At 36.2% G+C, this 25,038-nt stretch overlaps 1 protein-coding gene across 1 annotated transcript in view; it reads left to right on the top strand.

The window, feature by feature from the left end:
- The window catches only part of LOC140930200 (alanyl-tRNA editing protein Aarsd1-like), a 49,037-nt gene extending 44,051 nt beyond the window's left edge, over positions 1-4,986 (top strand). The window contains exons 8-13 of the mRNA XM_073379862.1: positions 184-314; positions 1,053-1,119; positions 1,738-1,829; positions 2,289-2,343; positions 3,538-3,632; positions 4,572-4,986. Coding sequence (XP_073235963.1) covers positions 184-314; positions 1,053-1,119; positions 1,738-1,829; positions 2,289-2,343; positions 3,538-3,632; positions 4,572-4,707 — 576 coding nt within the window. The 3' untranslated portion in view covers positions 4,708-4,986. The remainder of the gene's footprint in view (positions 1-183; positions 315-1,052; positions 1,120-1,737; positions 1,830-2,288; positions 2,344-3,537; positions 3,633-4,571) is intronic.
- The last annotated feature ends 20,052 nt before the right edge of the window (positions 4,987-25,038 follow it).

The following is a 25,038-nucleotide window of genomic DNA, read 5'->3' as shown; positions in this document are numbered from 1 at the left end:
ATCCGACGAAGGACTTTTTTGAAAGTCTAACATTTGCTGTGTTAGAGGTGTTTCATCCCAAGAGGGGAGGGGGTAGGGTGTGGGCATGCCTCCCCTACTGGCAGTCATGTAATGGTCTCCCAGAGTAAACATGTTTTTGAGGTACATATCATTAAAGGACAATAATTACTGTTTATATTTAAGGTCATCAAACTGTTTCCAGAAACAGAATCAATGCGAGGTGGTACAAGACTGTTTTTCCTTGCTGGAGACAGGGTTCTAAAGTACCTTGGTAAAGCTTTAGATAATGAGAGAGCATTGACTATGATGTTAAGGTAAGAGCTTGTTCATGTGAGCTTTCATTTAATGGTCACACCTTGGCTTAGGATTTCATCTTCAAACTCAAGAGTTAGAACTACTTTGTATCAGTACAACAATCCTACTGAAAAGTACCGCTCAGTAGCTTTCATCTGAATGGTCACACTTAGGATAAATCCACAGACTCAAAAGTTAGAATCACCTTGTGCAGTATAATAAAACAGTACCACAGGAAAGTAATGTTCATTAGCTTTCATTTGAATGGTCACATTTTAGGGTTTCATCTACAGACTCAAAAGGTAGAACCACAGGAAAGAAATGCTCAGTAGCTTTGATATGAATGGTCACACTTTAGGATTCATCCACAGACTCAAAAGGTAGAACCACCGTGTACAGCATAATACACAGTACCACGGGAAAGAAGTGATATAGTCGTTGCTCTATTTAAACGTCTTCTTCCCCAATAATGAGCTTCTTTTTGTTGAAGAGGGTTCATGCCCGAGAAAAATTCTGTTGATAAATGGCGGCGGCAAAAACACCAGTTTCAGTTTTCAAACACTTAGAAGTATTTGAACTTTCAAGAATTTAGTGAATTAACAGCGTGTTGGTAATGTATTGAACTTTTAACCGTGTAGGTAACAACCTTACCTTTGAAATACTTTGCTTAACTTTCCCAATTTCGGCTCGTTAGACCACAGTGAAACTTATTTATCGCATGTGCACTCACTGGAATTAATCTGTTATCGTTTTCTTAGTGCTGGACCAGATGATCACCCATCAGCAGTGGATCGTATTCAAAACTCACTCAAGTCTGTTAACAAGGTACTTTCGACTACCGTGTGGCACCAAATTTTTGCGGGTTCTAATTTTTGCGATTTTTGCGGTTTTTCCAGCGATCGGCAAAAATAAGTTCCTGCAAATAAAAACAAATAAAAATTACCGCAAACATTTTTCCCGCAAAAATTTACTGCAGAGTAAATATTCTCTAACTTAAATTCGCTCATGTGTATAATTGTAGTCGTGCAGTGAAGGCAAAGAAATGTACAAAACAGGGTGACGCACGTACAAAGTTGTTGTTTTGCTGAATAAAGGTGATGTCACACGGGACGATTTGCAACGACGATTCTTAGCGCAACACAGCGTAGCAATGCTGGAACAATGTTGTAACCAGTCGAAACAATGTCGCGACAATGTTGCAACGTTGTGTTGCGCTAAAAATCGTCGTTGCGAATCGTCTCGTGTAGCATCACCTTAAACCTATTGCTTTTTTGACGTTCTCGTTGCCGTCGCCGTCGTCGTTGCTAAAGCTCCCTACTTGTTTCGTGTGGACCGATGGCCGATTCGTGCAAAAAGTTTCGCGGTTTCAAAAATACCCGGATTCGTGTTGACGACGTAGCCTAAAGCTTGACTGTCTTTTGTTCTGTTGATTTTGTTCCACAGGTTACTAAGTCGCAGCTAAGAGAGCTTGCCCAGTTAGAAGCCTATCAGCTTCAATCCTCTTGCGAAACGAAAACATACTTCTACATACACAGGTAATTGAATAAGACGAGTTAAAGAAGTTGTTAGAGATTGAGTTTAAGTTGGAGCATCTATATTTGCAGTTAGAGTTCGAGTTCAAGTTCGTATTCAAGATCGAGTTTAAATTCGAAATCGAGCTAGGCTGAATCTAACATCATTACCAAGAATATTGATTCAAGACATTTTACTGAGAACGCAAGACATGGCCAATCTTACCGAGCATTGTGTCGATAGTTCTGTGGTTATCGCGTTCAGTGTGTTTTAGTTTACGATATAAGAGAGATTTTGCCTAGTCTCTAGGCCTCATTTTCCGCGCGGCCAATGCGTTTCGGATCACGTGGTATCGGATACGCCCCCGAAATTCAGTGACCGAGAATACCTGGGAAGACGCCGTACGAGGACTAACGGCAGGGCGTAATTTTGATATTTTGTTGTGATGAATGTTTCGTACTTCTTGCTTTCATTCTTCTTAGAGAGAATGGAGATATGGATTACATGAATGCACTGGTCAATGAATTGTCTAAACAAGTAAGTTCTCTTTGCTAACGTTTCTCGCATTTCCTTCTTCTTTTGTTACTGTTTCATTGTTGTTTCTGTCCTCCCTGTTCCCCTGGCTTTTCTTGTTTCCCTTATTCCCCTTGTTCCCCTGTTCCACTTGCTCGCCCTGTTCGTCTGTTTCCTCTGTCCCCCCTCTTTAGTCTTTAGTCTTAAAGACTAAAGTCCTTTGTCCCTAGTCCTTTGTTTCCCTTGTTCACCCTATTCCCCTTGTTCCCCCTTTTCCTCTTGATCACCCTGTTCCCCCTGTTTCCTCTGTTTCTCTTGTTCCCCTTGTTCCCCATTTTCCCTCTTTTTCCCTATTTATTTAAGTGGAGTGCGTGTAAACTAGCTGGATACGCTTAGTGCACTTTCCACTATAAACAAGCCCTTAAACCTTTTTTTCCTGTTCCCCTTTTTTCCTTCGCTCCCCTGTTCCCCTCGTCTTCCTTGTTTGCCTTGCCCCCCCCCCCCCCCTTTCTCCTGTTCCCTCTGTTCCTCTGTGGCCCTTGTTCTCGTTTTTCCCTGTTCTTCTTGTTTCCTCTCTTCCCCTTGTTTTCCCTGTTCCTCTTGTTCCCTCTTTCCCCCTGTTCCCCCTTTTTCCCTGTTCCCCTGTTCTCCTTGTTCCCCGTTTCCCCGTTCCCCTGTTTTCTGTGTTACTTCTGTTCCTCTTGTTACCCTTTCCCCCTGTTCCCATTTTTTCCTTTTCCCCCTATTCCCCTTTTTCTTCCCGTTTCCCTTGTCCCCCCTGTTCCTCTCGTTTCCCCTGTTCCCCTTGTTCTTCTGTTCCCCCTGTTCCCCACGATCCCCTTGTTTTCCCTTTTCTCCTTTTTTCCTGCTCCCCTTCTTCCCCTTGTTTCCCTGTTCCCCTTGTTGCCATGTTCCCTCATTTCCTCTGTTTCCCTTGTTCCCCCTGATCCCCTTGTTTCCCCTTTCCCCTTTTCCCCTTCCTCCCCGTGTTTCCCTGTTCCCCTCGTTGCCTTGTTACCTTATTCCCACTGTTTCCCTTACTCCCCTGTTCCCATTTTTCCCTATTCTTCTTGTTCCCGCTGTTCCCCTTTTTGCCCTGTTCTCCTTGTTCTCTTTGTCCTCTCTGTTCCCCTTGTCTTGTTATCTGTTTTTTTTATCTTACCACCGTATCAGAAACCTGGAAAATGAAGTTTGTGTCTTTTTAAAATTTTTTTTCAGCCTCGGCTTGTTCTAGTAACAGTAGGACCCGACAAAGGACCCGGGCAGTTCCTTCTTTTTGGAGACGAGAAGCAAGTGTCACAGATAGGCCCAAAGTAAGTACTTTGACAAAATGTTCTAAGAAATGTTGGGGAACAAGGAAACAAGCGGAGGAGGTAACAAGGGAAAAGTGCCAACGCCGAGACTGAAATACGTTCACGACCGTATAGGTTTTTATTCATAACGTTGGTTAGGACCGCGGTAGTCTTCAGTTGTGTTTTAAGCCCATTTTCCATAAGCCTGCGATCAGGCTGTCGTGTTGCAGTTTACGCTAGTTTTCGTGCGAGCAGTTATCACCCGGCTGAACAGAAACGCCTCGACGGCTCGCTTGCCCGTCTTACAGTCAGGCTGCTCAGTTTCCATATGGCTATTTGCATCCTTGCTTTATTTGTTTAGTTCCAAGAGTGAACCAAATCAATTTTCTCTTAAAAAGTATCAATACGTCGTCCCGAGAAAAAGTTATGCGAACAAATAAAATGATCATCTAAGGCACTCTTATCAATTTGAACTTACAGGTAGCTCGAACAGCGGCACCATATTGCATGGGGAGGGTGGGGGAGTGATTGCTTTATTTTCACCTTTTTTCGTCGATGAAACGGGAGAAAGGCCTTTGAGGCAAAGTGTCTCAACTATTGTCACTACATACAGAATAAGCGCATCACTGATTGTGACTCTAAACCTTTAGATTCCACTGTGCTTTCATGTCTCTTGGGCAGGGATGATGCTTAGCTGTCCATCTGCTTAAATTCCCGTGTTTTTCATCTTTCGGTATCATTCGGCCTTTAGTCGCCACACCCTCCTCCCCTGGTGCCGGTTGACGAGGCCAAGTTTGTGGCCCGCTGCTCACCTTGTTACCACAGTTGTCACCGTCTCCTCCCTTAACTTAGTAATGACTAATTTAGTTGCCGATTGAGTGTTCTCACAGGAAAATCCGTTTTATTAATCATGCTCTAGCTTAGCCTTATTTATTCACTGATCTCTGTTACGTTGTGCAGAATTGCTGCTGTTTTTGAAGGCAAAGGCGGCGGAAAAAAGGGAAGATACCAAGGCAAAGCAAACACATTGAAGACAAGAAGTTCTGCTGAAGATCTTCTAAAGGAATTCACTTCGATGTTAGTTAACGAGAGTTAACCCAGCAGTTACAAAAATCTTCTTAGAAATGGACAATTGTTTCACAGTTTTAGAATTCCTAGAATAGTCCCGGATTTCATATAGCCGCATTAAGTCCTTTCCCTGTCCTTTCCTCGCTAAAATACCATGGTCTGACTTTGTAGAGCTTTTTCACATGATGTCATGTCCGCCATATTGGTGTCCCAAAACAATGAAACAGCGGCTAGTTGGCGTCCCAAACAATTTCTTATGTAAAACCCTACTTTTCTCGATAAATTTGGTTATTATTTATTAAAAATATTTCGCCGTTTCCTATTGGCTAAAATCACCCGCATAATACATCATAACCAGCTACTGTTGATCAAATTTGGAAGAATTTTTTTCACATTGAACCAGTGACGTTAAAAGTGCAGCAGAGTTGAAGATTATTGAACCATTAGCCAACAAAACCTGGAAACGAGTTTGAGTTGTTTTCGAACTGAGTAATGGCAGAACATTTTACTCGTTCACGACGAACTATTGTCTAAAACCTGGCAAGAACAGCAAAAAGACAACTCGACGGACGTCATCTGCTAATTGGAGAATATTTGCAGACTCGAAAAGCCCTTTATCTCATGAACGTCCCGATAAAGATGCACTATCGATATGGACTTAACATCGATGGAGGTAAGCGTATTTTAGCTTGTTTTTACACTTGGAATAATTTTAAATGAATAATAAAGCAATCGGCCTCTGTGGATAATACCCTCCTGGATTTGCAGAATTTTTCATATCCTACTCAGCCTCATTCATTAATTGCTAAATAGCTGCTGGCTAAATAAAAAGGCTCTGTAATCAGTTGCAATTTATTATTTGTTTTGGGAGTAGGTGGGGACGGGGGCATGGAAAGGAGCGTTTGAGTACTCTGTGATAATGATTTTGAAACAAACGAGAATAACACATAAACCAAGAATAAAACTGAGCCACAATTTTTGAGAGAGACAAGAAGGACATCGTTGTAGCTGTCACCGCGTCAGTTGTAAGGAGTTGTATTCCAAATTAAAAGTCAAATAAAAAGAAAAATCGTTGTAAAGTTATTGACCATTCTCTGCGCTTTCAATGTTCAACCGGTGTTTCTCAGACACTGTAGACAACATCTCGATTGCGACGGAACATTCGATACGAAAAGGACTTTTAAGACAGTTACTAGGGACTGGGGAAAAAAATTGGTAACAATCTTGGTAAGAATTAATAAGGGAATCTTGGGAAAATTCTTCGTAACAATTACTACGGGAATCTTGGCAAGAATCTTCGTAAGAATTACCACGGAAATCTTGGTAAAAATCTTGGCAAGAATTACTACGGGAATCTTGGTAAGAATCTTGGCAACAATTACTACGGGAATCTTGGTAAGAATCTTCGTAAGAATTACTAGGAGAATCTTGGTAAGAATTACTACCGGAATCTTGGCAAGTTTTACCACTTAAATCTTGGTGAGAATCTTGCTAAGAATTACCACGGGAATCTTAGTTAGAATCTTCGCATCATTTACTACGGGAATCTTGGCAAAAATCTTGGTAAGAATTACTACGGGGATCTTGGTAAGAATCTTGGGAAGAATTACTACGGGAATCTTGACAAGAATCTTGGCCAGGTTTACCACGGAAATCAAAGTAAGAATCTTGGCAAGATTTACTACAGAAATCTTGGCAAGGATCTTGGTAAGAATCTTGGCTAGATTTACTACGGGAATCTTGCCAAGATTCTTGGTAGGAATTACTACGGGAATCTTGGTACGAATCTTGGTAAGAATTACTACGGGAATCTTGGCAAGAATCTTGGGAAGAATTACTAAGGGAATCTTGGCAAGAATCTTGGGATTAGTTACTAAGGCAATCTTGCAAGAATCTTGGTAGGAATAACTACGGGAATCTTGGTAAGAATCTTGGCAAGACTTGCTACGGAAATCTTGGCAAGAAATACTACGGCAATCTTGCTAAGAATCTTGGTAAGATTTACTACGGGAATTTTGACAAGAATCTTGAGAAGAATTACTACGGGAATCTTAACAAGTATCTTGGCAAGTCTTACCAGTTAAATGTTGGTAAGAATCTTGGTAAGAATTACTACGGCAATCTTGGCAAGAATCTTGGTAAGAATTACTACGGGGATCTTGGTAAGAATCTTGGCAAGACTTGCTACGGAAATCTTGGCACGAATTACTACGGCAACCTTGCTAAGAATCTTGGCAAGAATTACTACGGGAATTTTGACAAGAATGTTGAGAAGAATTACTACGGGAATCTTGACAAGATTCTTGGCGAGTCTTGTATTCTTGGCGAGTCTTGTATTGGCGAGTATTCGAGTCGAATCTTGGTAAGAATCTTGGCAAGATTTACTACGGGAATCTTGGGAAGAATCTTGGTAAGAATTACTACGGGAATCTTGGTAAGAACTGCTACGGGAATATTGGTAAGAATCTTAGAAAGAATTACTAGGGAAATCTTGACAAGAATCTTGGCAAGGTTTACCACGGAAATCTTTGTTAGAATCTTGGCAAGATTTACTACGGGTATCTGGCCAAGAGTCTTGGTAAGAATTACTACGGGAATCTTGGTACGAATCTTGGTAACAATTACTACGAGAATCTTGGCAAGAATCTTGGGAAGAATTACTACGGGAATCTTGACAAGAATCTTGCAAGGTTTATCACGGAAATCTTGGCAAGAATCTTGGAAAGAATTATTAAGGGGATCTTGGCAAGAATCTTGGTAAAAATTACTACGGGAATTTTGTAAGAGTCTTGGCAAGATTTACTATGGAAATCTTGGTAAGAATCTTGGCAAAATTTATTAAGAGAATCTTGGAAAGAATCTTGGTAAGAATTACTACAGCAATCTTGGTAAGAGTCTTGGCAAGGTTTACCACGGGAAGGTTACTAAGAATCTTGGCAAGAATTACTACGGTAATCTTCGCTAGAATCTTCGCAAGAATTACTAAGGAAATCTTAAGAATCTTGGCAAGTTTTACCACCGAAATCTTAGTAAGAATCTTGGCAAGATTTACTACGCGAATCTTGGCAAGAATCTTGGTAAGAACTACTACGGGAATCTTGGTAAGAATCTTGGAAAGATTTACTACGGGAATTTTGGCAAGAATCTTGGAAAGATTTACTACGGGAATCCTGGCAAGAATCTTGGTAAGAATTACTGTGGGAATCTTGGTAAGAATCTTGGCAAGATTTACTTCGGGAATCTTCGACAGAATCTTGGTAAGAATTACTACGGGAATCTTGGTAAGAATCTTGGCAAGAATTACTACGGCAATCTTAGTAAGAATCTTGACAAGAATTACTACGGGAATCTTGACAAGATTCTTGGCGAGTCTTACCACTTAAATCTTGGTAAGAATTACTATGGGAATCTAGGTAAGAATCTTGGCAAGATTTACTACGGGAATCTTAGTAAGAATCTTAGGAAGAATTACTACGGGAATCTTGACAAGAATCTTGCCAAGTTTTATCACGGAAATCTTGCTAAGAATCTTGGCAAGACTTACTACGGAAATCTTTGCAAGAATCTTGGTAAGAATTACTACGGGAATCTTGGTAAGAATCTTGGCAAGATTTACTTCGGGAATCTTCGACGAGTCGAGTCTTATCACTTAAATCTTGGTACTAATTACTACGGGAATCTTGGTAAGAATCTTGGCAAGATTTACTAGGGGAATCCTGGTAAGAATCTTAGAAAGAATTACTACGGGAATCTCGACAAGAATCTTGGCAAGGTTTACCACGGAAATCTTTGTAAGGGTCTTGGCAAGATTTACTACGGGAATCTGGCCAAGAGTCTTGGTAAGAATTACTACGGGAATCTTGGTAAGAATCTTGGCAAGATTTACTTCGGGAATCTTCGACAGAATCTTGGTAAGAATTACTACGGGAATCTTGGTACGAATCTTGGTATCAATTACTACGGGAATCTGGGCAAGTATCTTGGGAAGAATTACTACGGGAATCTTGACAAGAATCTGGCAAGGTTTACCACGGAAACCTTAGTAAAAATCTTGGCAAGAATCTTGGTAAGAACTACTACGGGAATCTTGGTACGAATCTTGGTAACAATTACTACGGGAATCTTGGCAAGAATCTTGGAAAGAATTACTACGGGAATCTTGACAAGAATCTTGCAAGGGTTACCACGAAAATCTTGGTAAGAATGTTTTCAAGATTTACTACGGAAATCTGGGCAAGAATCTTAGTAAGAATTACTACGGGAATGTTCGTAGGAACGTTCGTAAGAATTACTACCGGAATCTTTGCGAGAATCTTGGTAAGAACTACTACGGCAATCTTGGTAAGAATCTTGGAAAGATTTACTACGGGAATCTTGGCAAGAATCTTGGTAAGAATTACTACGGAAATCTTGGTAAGAATCTTGCTAAGATTTACTTCGGGAATCTTCGACAGAATCTTGGTAAGAATTACTACGGAAATCTGGTCAAGAGTCTTGGTACGATTTAGTACGGGAATCTTGGTAACAATTACTACGGGAATCTTGGCAAGAATCTTAGGAAGAATTACTACGACGATCTTGACAAGAATCTTGCAAGGTTTACCACGAAAATCTTGGAAAAAATCTTGGCAAGATTTACTACGGAAATCTTGGTACGAATCTTTGTAACAATTACTACGGGAATCTTGGCAAGAATCTTGGGAAGAATTACTACGGGAATCTTGACAAGAATCTTGCAAGGTTTACCACGGAAATCTTGGCAAGAATCTTGGGAAGAATTATTAAGGGAATCTTGACAAGATTCTTGGTAAAAATTACTACGGGAATCTTGGTACGAATCTTGGTAACAATTACTACGGGAATCTTGGCAAGAATCTTGGTAAGAACTACTACGGCAATCTTGGTAAGAATCTTGGAAAGATTTACTACGGGAATCTTGGCAAGAATCTTGGTAAGAATTACTACGGAAATCTTGGTAAGAATCTTGCTAAGATTTACTTCGGGAATCTTCGACAGAATCTTGGTAAGAATTACTACGGAAATCTTGGTACGAATCTTGGTAACATTTACTACGGAAATCTTGGCAAGATTCTTGGAAAGAATTACTATGGGAACCTTGGTAAGAATCTTGGGAAGATTTACTACGGGAATCTTAGATAGAATCTTAGGAAGAATTCCTACGGGAATCTTGACAAGAATCTTGCCAAGTTTTATCACGGAAATCTTGGTAAGAATCTTAGCAAGATTTACTACGGAAATCTTGGCAAGAATCTTGGTAAGAATTACTACGGGGATCTTGGTACGAGTCTTGGCAAGACTTGCTACGGAAATCTTGGCAAGAATCTTGGCAAGACTTGCTACGGAAATCTTTGCAAGAATTACTACGGCAATCTTGCTAAGAATCTTGGCAAGAATTACTACGGGAATTTTAACAAGAATCTTGAGAAGAATTACTACGGGAATCTTAACAAGTATCTTGGCAAGTCTTACCAGTTAAATCTTGGTAAGAATCTTGGTAAGAAATACTTCGGCAATCTTGAAAAGAATCTTGGTAAGAATTACTACGGGGATCTTGGTAAGAATCTTGGCAAGACTTGCTACGGAAATCTTGGCAAGAATTACTACGGCAATCTTAGTAAGAATCTTGGCAAAAATTACTACGGGAATTTTGACTAGAATGTTGAGAAGAATTATTACGGGATTCTTGACAAGATTCTTGGCGAGTCTTACCACTTAAATCATGGTAAGAATTACTACGGGAATCTTGGTAAGAATATTGGCAAGAATTACTACGGGAATTTTGACAAGAATCTTGAGAAGAATTACTACGGGAATCTTAACAAGTATCTTGGCAAGTCTTACCAGTTAAATGTTGGTAAGAATCTTGGTAAGAATTACTACGGCAATCTTGGCAAGAATCTTGGTAAGAATTACTACGGGGATCTTGGTAAGAATCTTGGCAAGATTTAGTACGGGAATCTTGGTAAGGATCTTGGTAAGAATTACTACGGGAATGTCGGCAAGAACCCTGGTAAAAAATACTACGGGAATCTTGTAAGAGTTTTTGCAAGATTTACTACGGCAATCTTGACAAGAATCTTGGCAAGATTTACTGAGAGAATCTTGGAATTTTAACGAGAATGTTGAGAAGGATTACTACGGGAATCTTGACAAGATTCTTGGCGAGTCTTACCACTTAAATCTTGGTAAGAATTACTAAGGGAATCTTGGTAAGAATCTTGGCAAGATTTACTAGGGGAATCTTTGTAAGAATCTTAGAAAGAATTACTACGGGAATCTTTACAAGAATCTTGGCAAGGTTTACCACGGAAATCTTTGTAATAATCTTGGCAAGATTTACTACGGGAATCTGGCCTAGAGTCTTGGTACGATTTACTACGGGAATCTTGGTAACAATTACTACGGGAATCTTGGCAAGAATCTTAGGAAGAATTACTACGGCGATCTTGACAAGAATCTTGCAAGGTTTACCACGAAAATCTTGGAAAAAATCTTGGCAAGATTTACTACGGAAATCTTGGTACGAATCTTGGTAACAATTACTACGGGAATCTTGGCAAGAATCTTGGTCCGAATTACTACGGGAGTCTTTTGCAAGAATCTTGGGAAGAATCTTGCGAAGAAGTACTACGGAAATCTTGGTAACAGTCTTGGCAAGATTTACTAGGGGAATCTTGGCAAGAATCTTTGCAAGAATTACTAAGCGAATCATGACAAGAATCTTGTCAAGCTTTACCACGGATGTCTTGGTGAAGATTTTGGCAAGATTTACAAGGGGAATCTTGGTAAGATTCTTGGCAAGAACTAGTACGGGAATCTTGGTAAGAATCTTTGTAAGAATTACTACGGGAATCTTCGCAAGAGCCTTGGTAATAATTACTACGGGAATCTTGGCAAGAATCTTGGGAAGAATTATTAAGGAACTCTTGGCAAGAATCTTGGTAAAAATTGCTACGGCAATCTTGTAAGAGTCTTCGCAAGATTTACTACGGGAATCTTGACAAGAATCTGGGCAAGATTTACTAAAGCAATCTTGGAAAGAATCTTAGTAAGAAATACTACGGCAATCTTCGTAACAGTCTTGGCATGATTTACTAGGGGAATCTTGCCAAAATTCTTGGCTAGATTTACCATGGGAGTCTTGGTAAAAATCTTGGCAAGAATTACTACTGGAATCTTGGGAAGAATCTTGGTCCGAATTACTACGGGAATCTTGGCAACATATCTTGGGAAGAATCTTGCGAAGAATTACTATGGGAATCTTGTAACAGTCTTGGCAAGAGTTACTAAGGGAATCTTGGCAAAAATTGTGGGAAGAATTACCACAGGAATCTTCGCAAGATTCTTGGCAAGATTTACTACGGGAATCTTGGTAAGAATCTTGACAAGAATTAGTAAGGGAATCTTCGCCAGAATCTTGGTAAGAATTACTACGGGAATCGTGACAAGAATCTTGGGAAGAATTATTAAGGGAATCTTAGCTAGAAACTTGGTTAGAATTACTACGAGAATCTTGGCAAGCATGTCGGTAAGAATTACGACGGGAATCTTGGCGAGAATCTTGGGTTAGTCCATGGCTTTGGTCAAACATTCGAACTTTTTCCATCTTCTTATTTGAGGCAAAATAGACCAAGAAGCAAGCAAGAAGTTAATAAAGTGGAAAAACTGGAATTTTTTCAAAGGGGTTACTCCATGGTTTTGGTCAAAAATGGGAAATTTTTCCATCTTTTTTTTTGAAACAAAATAGGCCAAGAAAATGCGTTACACGGTTTCCTAGAACGAAAAAACCCCTTTCCTGGCTTTAAAAACAACGAATTAAAAAAGTCGAAAAATTGGGATTTTTCCAAAGTGGTTAGTCCATGGTTTTGGTCAAAAAATGAAACTTTTTTCATCTTTTTATTTCAGGCAAAATAGGCCAAGAAAATGAGTTGCACGATATGGTAGAAGGAAAAAACGCCTTTCTTGACTATAAAAAAGAGAAGTTAAAAAAGTCGAAAAATTGGGATTTTTCCAAAGGGGTTAGTCCATGGTTGTGGTCAAAAATTAGAACTTTTTCCATCTTTTTATTTCAGGCAAAATAGGCCAAGAAAATAAGTTGCACGATATAGTAGAAGGAAAAAACGCCTTTCTTGACTATAAAACAACAAGTAAAGAAAGCCGAAAAATTGGGATTTCTCCAAAGGGGTTAGTCCCTGGTTTTGGTCAAAAATTGGAAATTTTCCTATCTTTCTATTTGTGGCAAAATAGGCCAAGAAAATGAGTTGCGCGATATGCTAGAAGGAAAAAACGCAATTCGTGACTATAAAGACAACAAGTTAAAAAAGTCGAAAAATTGGGATTTTTCCAAAGGGGTTAGTCCATACTTTAAGTCAAAAATTGAAGCTTTTTCCATCTTTTTATTTAAGGCAAAGAAGGCTAAGAAAATGAGTTGCACGATATGCTAGAAGGAAAAAGCGCCTGTCTTGACTATAAAAACAAGAAGTAAAAAAGTCGAAAAATTGGGATTTTTCCAAAGGGGTTAATCCATGGTTTTGCTCAAAAGTTGGAAATTGTTTCATGTCTTTATTGTAGGCAAAATAGGTCGGGAAAATGTGTTTCAGAATGTTTTTTAAAGAAAGAACGTCTCTCTAAACTGTAAAAACAAGAAGTAAAAAAGGCCAAAACCTGGAATTTTTCCAATGGGGTCAGTCCATGGTTTTGGTCAAAAATTGGAACTTTTTCCATCTTTTTTATGAGGCAAAATAGGCCAAGAAATTGAGTTGCACGATATGCTAGAAGAAAAAAACGACTGTTTTCATTATAAAAAAAAAAACAAGTGAAAAAGTCGAAAAATTGGGATTTTTCCAAAGGGGTTAGTCCATGGTTTTGGTCAAAAATTAGAACTTTTTCCATTTTTTTATTTCAGGCAAAAGAGGCCAAAAAAATGAGTTGCACGATATCCTACACAGAAGGTTAGTGTATAGTGTTGAGTAAAAATTGGAAATTTTACCATCTTTTTCTTTTGGGCAAAATAGGCCACGAGCATGTGTTTTATGATATTCTAGAAAAAAACCTCGTTTTAGACTATAAAAAGGGCAGTGGATAAAGTCCAAACATGTAGAGTTTTCGAAAGGGGTTAGTCGATGGTTTTGGTCAAAAATTGGAACTTTTTCCATCTTTTTTATGAGGCAAAATAGGCCAAGAAAATGAGTTGCACGATATGCTAACAGAAAAAAACGACCGTTTTGATTATAAAAAAAAAACAAGTAAAAAAGTCGAAAAATTGGGATTTTTCCAAAGGGGTTACTCCATGGTTTTGGTCAAAAAATGAAACCTTTTCCATCTTTTTATTTGAGGCAAAATAGGCCAAGAAAATGAGTTGCACGATATGCTTGAAGGAAAAAACGCCTGTCTTGACTATAAAAACAACAAGTTAGAAAAGTCGAAAATTTGGGATTTTTCCAAAGCGGTTAGTCCAAGGTTTTGGTCAAAACTTCGAACTTTTTCCATGTTTTTATTTGCGTCAAAATAGGCCAAGAAAATTAGTTGGACGAGATGCTAGAAGGAAAAAACGCCTTCCTTGACTATAAAAACAAGAAGTAAAAAAGTCGAAAAATTGGCATTTTCCAAAAAGGGTAATCCATTGTTTTGGTCAAAAGTTGCAAATTTTTCCATGTTTTTATTGCAGGCAAAATAGGTCAGGAAAAGGTGTTTTACGATGTTCTTTAAAGAAAAAACGTCGTTCTAAACTATAAAAACCACAAGGTATAAAAGTCGAAAAACAGGGATTTTTGGAAAGGGGTTAGTCTATAGTTTTGGTCAAAAAGTGGAAAGCTTACCACCTTTTACTTTTGGGCAAAATAGGCCAGTAAAATGTGTCTTATGCTATTCTAGAAAGAAAAAACGTCGTTTTAGACTATAAAAAAAGGGAGTTGAAAAAGTCGAAACGTGTAGATTTTTCAAAAAGGGTTAGTCCATGGTTTTTATCAAAAATTGTAACTTTTTCCATCTTGTTATTTCAGGCAAAATAGGCAAAGAAAATGAGTTGCACGATATGCTAGAAGAAAAAAAACGCCTGTTTTGACTATAAAAAAACGTGAAAAAGTCGACAAAATTGGGATGTTTTAGAAAAATCTCAATTTTTCGACTTTATTAACTTCTTGTTTTTATGGCCAAGAAAATCGTTATTTTGTTCTACAATATCGTAAAACACATTTCCCTGGCCTATATTGACTAAAAAAAAAGGTTGGTACAATAGCCATTTTTGGACCAGAACCATGGGTTAACCCCTTTGGAAAAATCTTAATTTTTCCACTTTTTAAACTTCTTGTTTCTATGACGTAGAAAGTCGATTTTTTTGGTTTGGAATATCGTAAAACACATTTTCTTGGGCTATATTGTCTAAAAACAAAAAGTTGGAAAAATGGCCATTTTTGGACCAAAACATTGGGTTAACCCCTTTGGAAAAATCTCAATTTTTCGACTTTTTCAACTTCTTGTTTTTATGGCGTAGACAAACGTTTTTTGTTCTAGAATATTGTAAAACACATTTTTATTGCCTATATTGCCTAAAAAAAAGAGTTTGAAGAATGTCCCTTTTTGAACCAAAACCATGGGTTAACCCGTATGGAAAAAACCCAATCTTTCGACTTTTTGAACTTCTTGTTTTTATAGCCTAGAAAGGCGTTATTTCGTTCTAGAAAATTGTAAAACACATTTTGCTGCCCTATATTACCTAAAAACAAAAAGTTGGAAAAATGGCCATTTTTGGACCAAAACCATGGGTTAACCCCTTTGGAAAAATCTTAATTTTTCGACTTTTTGTACTTCTTGTTTTTATGACGTAGAAGGTCGTTTTTTTGTTCTAGAAAATCGTAAAACACATTTTCCTGATCTATTTTGCCTAAAAAAAAAAGTTGGAAAAATGGCCATTTTTTGACCAAAACCATGGGTTAACCCCTTTGGAAAAATCTTAATTTTTCGACTTTTTGTACTTCTTGTTTTTATGACGTAGAAGGTCGTTTTTTTGTTCTAGAAAATCGTAAAACACATTTTCCTGATCTATTTTGCCTAAGAAAAAAAAGTTGGAAAAATGGCCTTTCTTGGACTAAAACAATGGGTTAACCACTTTGGAAAAATCTTAATTTTTCGACTGTTTGAACTTCTTGTTTTTATGACGTAGAAAGTGGTTTTTTTATTCTAGAATATCGTAAAACACATTTTTCTGACCTATATTGCCTAAAAACAAAAAGTTGGAAAAATGGCCATTTTCGGACCAAAACCATGGGTTAACCCCTTTGGAAAAATCTCAATTTTTCGACTTTTGGAACTTTTGGTTTTTATAACGTAGAAAGTCTTTTTTTTGTTCTAGAATATCGTAAAACACATTTTCCTGATCTCTATTGCCTAAAAACAAAAAGTTGGAAAAATGGCCATGTTTTGGACCAAAACCATGGGTTAACCCCTTTGGAAAAATCTCAATTTTTCGACTTTTTGAATTTCTGGTTTTTATGGCCTAGAAAGGCGTTTTTTTGTTCTAGAATATCGTAAAACACATTTTCCTGATCTATATTGCCTAAAAACAAAAAGTTGGAAAAATGGCCATTTTTGGAACGAAACCATGGGTTAACCCCTTTGGAAAAATCCGAGTTTTTCGACTTTCTGAACTTCTTGTTTTTATGACGTAGAAAGTCGTTTTTTTGTTCCAGAATATCGTAAAACACATTTTCCTGGCCTATTTTGCCTAAAAACAAAAAGTTGGAAAAATGGCAATTTTGGACCGAAACCATGGGTTAACCCCTTTGGATAAATCCCAGTTTTTCGAATTTGTGAACTTCTTTTTTTATAACCTAGAAAGGCTTTTTTTCGTTCTAGAATATCGTTAAACACATTTTTTTGGCCTATATTGCCTAAAAACAAAAAGTTGGAACTATGGTTATTTTTGGACCAAAACCATGGGTTAACCCCTCTGGAAAAATCTCAATTTTTCGACTTTTTGAACTTCTTGTTTTTATGACGTAGAAAGTCGTTTTTTTGTTCTAAAATATCGTAAAACACATTTTCCTGGTCTATATTGCCTAAAAAAAAAGTTGAAAAAATGGCCATTTTTGGACCAAAACAATGGGTTAACCCCTTTGGAAAAATCCCAGTTTTTCGAAATTGTGAACTTCTTTTTTTATAACCTAGAAAGGCTTTTTTTCGTTCTAGAAAATCGTTAAACACATTTGTTTGGCCTATATTGCCTAAAAACAAAAAGTTGGAACAATGGTTATCTTTGGACCGAAACGATGGGTTAACCCGTTTGGAAAAATCTCAATTTTTCGACTTTTTGAACTTCTTGTTTTTATGACGTAGAAAGTAATTTTTTTGTTCTAAAATATCGTAAAACACATTTTCCTCATCTATATTGGCTAAAAACAAAAAGTTGGAAAAATGGCCATTTTTGGACCAAAACCATGGGATAACCCCTTTGGAAAAATCTAAGTTTTACGAATTTTTTGAACTTCATTTTTTTATTTCATAGAAAGTTTTTTTTTTTTCTAGAATATCGTAAAACACATTTTCCTGATCTATATTACCTAAAAACAAAAAGTTGGAAAAATGGCCATTTTTGGACCGAAACCATAGGTCAACCCCTTTGGAAAAATCCCACTTTTTCGAATTTTAGAACTTCTTTTTTCATAGCCTAGAAAAGCTTTTTTTCGTTCCAGAATATCGTAAAACACATTTTCTTGGTCTATATTGTCTAAAAATAAAACCTTGGAACAATGGCCAATTTTGGACCAAAACCATGGGTTAACCCCTTTGGAAAAATCTCAATTTTTCGACTTTTTGAACTTCTTGTTTTTATGACGTAGAAAGTCGTTTTTTTGTCCTAGAATATCGTAAAACACATTTTCCTGGCCTATATTGCTTAAAAAAAAAAGTTGGAAAAATGGCCATTTTTGGACCGAAACCATGGGTTAACCCCTTTGGAAAAATTTCAATTTTTCGACTTTTTTAACTTCTGGTTTCTAAATCCTAGAAAGACGTTATTTCGTTCTAGAATATCGTAAAACGCATTTTCCTGGCCTATATTTCCCAAAAACAAAAAGTTGGAAAAATGGCCTTTTTGAACTTCTTGTTTTTATGACGTAGAAAGTCGTCTTTTTTTTCCAGAAAATCGTAAAACACATTTTCCTGGCCTATATTGCCTAAAAACAAAAACTTTAAAAAATGTCCATTTTTGGACCGAAACCATGGGTTAACCCCTTTGGAAAAATCTCAATTTTTCTACTTTTTGAATTTCTGGTTTTTATGGCCTACAAAGGCGTTTTTTTGTTCTAGAATATCGTAAAACACATTTTCCTGATCTATATTGCCTAAAAACAAAAAGTTGGAAAAATGGCCATTTTTGGACCGAAACCATGGGTTAACCCCTTTGGAAAAATTTCAATTTTTCGACTTTTTTAACTTCTGGTTTTTAAATCCTAGAAAGGCGTTATTTCGTTCTAGAATATCGTAAAACGCATTTTCCTGGCCTATATTGCCTAAAAACAAAAAGTTGGAAAAATAGCCATTTTTGGACCGAAACCATAGGTCAACCCCTTTGGAAAAATCCCACTTTTTCGAATTTTAGAACTTCTTTTTTCATAGCCTAGACAGGCTTTTTTTCGTTCTAGAATATCGTAAAACACATTTTCTTGGTCTATATTGTCTGAAAATAAAACCTTGGAACAATGGCCAATTGTTGACCAAAACCATGGGTTAACCCCTTTGGAAAAATTTCAATTTTTCGACTTTTTAAACTTCTGGTTTTTATAGCCTAGAAAGGCGTTATTTCGTTCTAGAATATCGTAAAACGCATTTTCCTGGCCAAAATTGCCTAAAAAAAAAAGTTGGAAAAATGGCCAATTTTGGACCAAAACCATGCGTTAACCCCTTTGGAAAAATCTCAATTTTGCGACTTTTTGAACTTCTTGTTTTTATGACGTACAAAGTCGTTTTTTTGTTCTAGAATATCGTAAAACACATTTTCCTCGCCTATATTGCCTAAAAACAAAAAGTTGGAAAAATGGCCATTTTCGGCCAAAACCCATGGGTTAACCCCTTTGGAAAAATCTCAATTTTTCGAATTTTTGAACTTCTGGTTTTTATCGCTCAGAAAAGCGTTTTTTTGTTCTAGAATATCGTAAAACACATTTTCCTGATCTATATTGCATAAAAACAAAAAGTTAGAAAAATGGCCATTTTTGGACCGAAACCAAGGGTTAACCCCTTTGGAAAAATCCCAGTTTTTCGACTTTTTGAACTTCTTGTTTTTATGACGTAGAAAGACGTTTTTTTGTTCTAGAATATCGTAAAACACATTTTCCTGGCCTATATTGCCTAAAAATAAAAAGTTGGAAAAATGGCCATTTTTTGACGGAAACCATGGGTTAATCCCTTTGGAAAAATCCCACTTTCGAATTTTTTGAACTTTTTTTTTTATAGCCTAGAAAGGCCTTTTTTCGTTCTAGAATATCGTAAAACACATTTTCTTGTTCTATATTGTCTAAAAATAAAAAGTTGGAAGAATGGCCAATTTTGCACCAAAACCATGGGTTAACCCGTTTTGAAAAATCTCAATTTCTCGACTTTTTGAACTTCTTGTTTTTATGACGTAGAAAGTCGTTTTTTTTTGCAGAAAATCGTAAAACACATTTTCCTAGCCTATATTGTCTAATAACAAAAAGTTGGAAAAATGGCAATTTTGGAAAAAACCATGGGATAATCGCTTTGGAAAAATTGCCATTTTTCGACTTTTTAAACTTCTGGTTTTTATAGCCTAAAGAGCCATTATTTCGTTCTAGAATATCGTAAAACGCATTTTCCTGGCCTATATTGCTTACAAAAAAAAGTTGGAAAAATGGCCATTTTTGGACAAAAACCATGGGTTAACCCCTTTGGAAAAATTTCAATTTTTCGACTTTTTGAACTTCTTGTTTTTATGACGTAGAAAGTCGTTTTTTTGTTCTAAAATATCGTAAAACACATTTTCCTGGTCTATATTGCCTAAAAAAAAAAGTTGAAAAAATGGCCATTTTTGGACCAAAACAATGGGTTAACCCCTTTGGAAAAATCCCAGTTTTTCGAAATTGTGAACTTCTTTTTTTATAACCTAGAAAGGCTTTTTTTTGTTCTAGAATATCGTAAAACACATTTTCCTGGCCTATATTGCCTAAAAACAAAAAGTGAGAAAAATGGCAATTTTCGGCCAAAACCCATGGGTTAGCCCCTTTGGAAAAATCCCAATTTTTCGAATTTTTGAACTTCTGGTTTTTATGGCTCAGAAAAGCGTTTTTTTTGTTCTAGAATATCGTAAAACACATTTTCCTGATCTATATTGCATAAAAACAAAAAGTTAGAAAAATGGCCATTTTTGGACCGAAACCATGGGTTAACCCCTTTGGAAAAATCCCAGTTTTTCGACTTTTTGAACTTCTTGTTTTTATGACGTAGAAAGTCGTTTTTTTGTTCTAGAATATCGTAAAACACATTTTCCTGGCCTACATTGCCTAAAAATAAAAAGGTGGAAAAATGGCCATTTTTGGACGGAAACCATGGGTTAACCCCTTTGGAAAAATCCCAGTTTTTCGACTTTTTGAACTTCTTGTTTTTATGACGTAGAAAGTCGTTTTTTTTTCCAGAACATCGTAAAACACATTTTCCTGGCCTAGATTGCCTAAAAACAAAAACTTGAAAAAATGGCCATTTTTGGACCGAAACCATGGGTTAACCCCTTTGGAAAAATCCCAGTTTTTCGAATTTTTGAACTTCTTTTTCTATAGCCTAGAAAGGCTTTTTTTTGTTGCTGAATATCGTAAAACACATTTTCTTGGCCTATATTGTCTAGAAATAAAAAGTTGGAAAAATGGCCAATTTTGGAGGAAAACCATGGGTTAACCCCTTTGGAAAAATGTCAATTTTCCGACTGTTTGAACTTCTTGTTTTTATGACGTAGAAAGTCGTTGTTTTGTTCTAGAATATCGTAAAACACATTTTCCTGGACTATATTGCCTAAAAACAAAAAGTTGGAAAAATGCCCATTTTCGGACCAAAACTATGGGTTAACCCCTTTGGAAAAATCTCAATTTTTCGACTTTTTGAACTTCTGGTTTTTATAGCCTAGAAAGTCTTTTTTTCCTTCTAGAATATCGTAAAACACATTTTCTTGGCCTATATTGTCTAAAAATAAAAGGTTGGAAAAATGGCCATTTTGGGACCTAAAGAAAGGGTTAACCCCTTTGGAAAAATCCCAGTTTTTCAAATTTTTGAACTTCTTGTTTTTATGACGTAGAAAGTCGTTTTCTTGTGGTAGTATATCGTAAAACACATTTTTTTGGCCTATACTACCTAAAAACAAAAAGTTGGAAAAATGGCCATTTTTGGACCAAAACCATGGGTTAACCCCATTGGAAAAATCTCAATTTTTTAATTTTTTGAACTTTATGTTTATATATCGTAGAAAGTCTTTTTTTTGATCTAGAATATCGTAAAACACATTTTCCTGATCTATATTGCCTGAAAACAAAAAGTTGGAAAAATGGCCATTTTTGGACCGAAACCATGGGTTAACCCCTTTGGAAAAATCCCACTTTCGAATTTTTGAACTTTTTTTTTTATAGCCTAGAAAGTCCTTTCTTCGTTCTAGAATATCGTACAACACATTTTCTTGGTCTATATTGTCTAAAAATAAAAAGTTGAAAGAATGGCCAATTTTGGACCAAAACTATGAGTGAACCCCTTTGGAAAAATCTCAATTTCTCGACTTTTTGAACTTCTTGTTTTTATGACGTAGAAAGTCGTTTTTTTGTTGTAGAATATCGTAAAACACATTTTCCTGGCCTATATTGCCTTTGAAAAAATTTCAATTTTTCGACTTTTTTAACTTCTGGTTTTTAAAGCCTAGAAAGCTGTTATTTCGTTCTAGAATATCGTAAAACGCATTTTCCTGGCCTATACTGCCTAAAAACAAAAAGTTGGAAAAATGGCCATTTTCGGACCAAAACCATGGGTTAACCCCTTTGGAAAAATCTCAATTTTTCGACTTTTTGAATTTCTGGTTTTTATGGCCAAGAAGGGCGTTTTTTTGGTCTAGAATATCGTAAAACACATTTTCCTGATCTATATTGCCTAAAAACAAAAAGTTGGAAAAATGGCTATTTTTTGACCGAAACCATGGGTTAACCCCTTTGGAAAAAACCCAGTTCTTCGAATTTTTAAGCTTCTTTTTTTATAGCCTAGAAAGGGTTTTTTTCGTGCTAGTATATCGTAAAACACATTTTTTTGGCCTATATTGTCTAATAATAAAAAGTTGGAAAAATGGCCATTTTTTCACCAAAACTATCGGTTAACCCCTTTGGAAAAATCTCAATTTTTCGACTTTTTGAACTTCTTGTTTTTATGACGTACAAAGTTGTTTTTTTGTTCTAGAATATCGTAAAACGCTTTTTCCTGGCCTATATTGCCTAAAAACAAAAAGTTGGAAAAATGGCCATTTTGGGATCAAAACCATGGGTTAACCCCTTTGGAAAAATCCCAGTTCTTCGAATTTTGAAGCTTCTTTTTTTATAGCCTAGAAAGGGTTTTTTTTCGTGCTAGTATATCGTAAAAACACATTTTTTTTGGCCTATATTGTCTAATAATAAAAAGTTGGAGAAATGGCCATTTTTTCACCAAAACTATGGGTTAACCCCTTTGGAAAAATCTCAATTTTCTCGACTTTTTGAACTTCTTGTTTTTATGACGTACAAAGTTGTTTTTTTGTTCTAGAATATCGTAAAACACATTTTCCTGGCCTATATTGTCTAAAAATAAAAAGTTGGAAAAATGGCCATTTTTTCACCAAAACTATGGGTTAACCCCTTTGGAAAAATCTCAATTTTTCGACTTTTTGAACTTCTTGTTTTTATGACGTAGAAAGTCGTTTTTTTTGTTGTAGAATATCGTAAAACACATTTTCCTGGCCTATATTGCCTAAAAAAAAAAAGTTGGAAAAATGGCCATTTTGGGACGGAAACCATGGGTTAACCCCTTTGGAAAAATCCCACTTTCAAATTTTTGAACTTTTTTTTTATAGTCTAGAAAGGCCTTTTTTCGTTCTAGAATATCGTAAAACACATTTTCTTGGTCTATATTGTCTAAAAATAAAAAGTTGGAAGAATGGCCAATTTTGGACCAAAACTATAGGTTAACCCCTTTGGAAAAATCTCAATTTCTCGACTTTTTGAACTTCTTGTTTTTATGACGTAGAAAGTCGTTTTCTTGTTCTAGAATATCGTAAAACACATTTTCCTGGCCTATATTGCCTAAAAACAAAAAGTTGGAAAAATGGCCATTTTGGGATCGAAACCATGGGTTAAGCTTTTTGGAAAAATCCCAGTTTTTCAAATTTTTGAACTTTTTGTTTTTATGACGTAGAAAGTCGTTTTTTTGTTCTAGAATATCGTAAAACACATTTTCCTGGCCTATATTGCTTAAAAAAAAAAGTTGGAAGAATGGCCATTTTTGGACAAAAACAATGGGTTAACAACAAAAAAAAAAAAACAAAAAGTTGGAAAAATGGCCATTTTCGGACCAAAACCATGGGTTAACCCCTTTGGAAATATCTCAATTTTTCGACTTTTTGAATTTCTGGTTTTTATGGCCTAGAAAGGCGTTTTTTTGTTCTAGAATATCGTAAAACACATTTTCCTGATCTATATTGCCTAAAAACAAAAAGTTGGAAAAATGGCCATTTTTGGACCGAAACCATGGGTTAACCCCTTTGGAAAAATCCCAGTTTTTCGAATGTTTGAACTTCTTTTTCTATAGCCTAGAAAGGCTTTTTTTTGTTCCTGAATATCGTAAAACACATTTTCTTGGCCTATATTGTCTAAAAATAAAAAGTTGGAAAAATGGCCAATTTTGGAGCAAAACCATGGGTTAACCCGTTTTGAAAAATCTCAATTTCTCGACTTTTTGAACTTCTTGTTTTTATGACGTACAAAGTCGTTTTTTTGTTGTAGAATATCGTAAAACACATTTTCCTGGCCTATATTGCCTAAAAACAAAAAGTTGGAAAAATGGCCATTTTGGGACCGAAACCATGGGTTAAGCCCTTTGGAAAAATCCCAGTTTTTCAAATTTTTGAACTTTTTGTTTTTATGACGTAGAAAGTCGTTTTTTTTTTTTCTAGAATATCGTAAAACACATTTTCCTGGCCTATATTGCCTAAAAACAAAAAGTTGGAAAAATGGCCATTTTGGGACCGAAACCATGGGTTAAGCCCTTTGGAAAATCCCAGTTTTTCAAATTTTTGAACTTCTTGTTTTTATGACGTAGAAAGTCGTTTTTTTTTGCAGAAAATCGTAAAAACACATTTTCCTAGCCTATATTGTCTAATAATAAAAAGTTGGAAAAATGGCAATTTTTGGAAAAAACCATGTGTTAATCGCTTTGGAAAAATTGCCATTTTTCGACTTTTTAAACTTCTGGTTTTTATAGCCTAAAAAGCCATTATTTCGTTCTAGAATATAGTAAAACGCATTTTCCTGGCCTATATTGCTTACAAAAAAAAGTTGGAAAAATGGCCATTTTTGGACAAAAACCATGGGTTAACCCCTTTGGAAAAATTTCAATTTTTCTACTTTTTGAACCTCTCGTTTTTATAGCCTAAAAAGGCGTTATTTCGTTCTAGAATATCGTAAAACGCATTTTCCTGGCCTATATTGCCTAAAAAAAAAAGTTTGAAAAATGGCCAATTTTGGACCAAAACCATGGGTTAACCCCTTTGGAAAAATCTCAATTTTTCGACTTTTTGAACTTCTTGTTTTTATGACGTACAAAGTCGTTTTTTTGTTCTAGAATATCGTAAAACACATTTTCCTCGCCTATATTGCCTAAAAACAAAAAGTTGGAAAAATGGCTATTTTCGGCCAAAACCCATGGGTTAGCCCCTTTGGAAAAATCCCAATTTTTCGAATTTTTGAACTTCTGGTTTTTATGGCTCAGAAAAGCGTTTTTTTGTTCTAGAATATCGTAAAACACATTTTCCTGATCTATATCGCATAAAAACAAAAAGTTAGAAAAATGGCCATTTTTGGACCCAAACCATGGGTTAACCCCTTTGGAAAAATCCCAGTTTTTCGACTTTTTGAACTTCTTGTTTTTATGACGTAGAAAGTCGTTTTTTTGTTCTAGAATATCGTAAAACACATTTCCTGGCCTACATTGCCTAAAAATAAAAAGTTGGAAAAATGGCCAATTTTGGAGTAAAACCATGGGTTAACCCCTTTGGAAAAATGTCAATTTTCCGACTGTTTGAACTTCTTGTTTTTATGACGTAGAAAGTCGTTTT

The sequence above is a fragment of the Porites lutea genome, chromosome 3 (genome assembly GCF_958299795.1).
Source record: "Porites lutea chromosome 3, jaPorLute2.1, whole genome shotgun sequence".
Classification (NCBI taxonomy): Eukaryota; Metazoa; Cnidaria; class Anthozoa; order Scleractinia; family Poritidae; genus Porites; species Porites lutea.
This window is presented reverse-complemented; position numbering and strand designations above follow the sequence as displayed.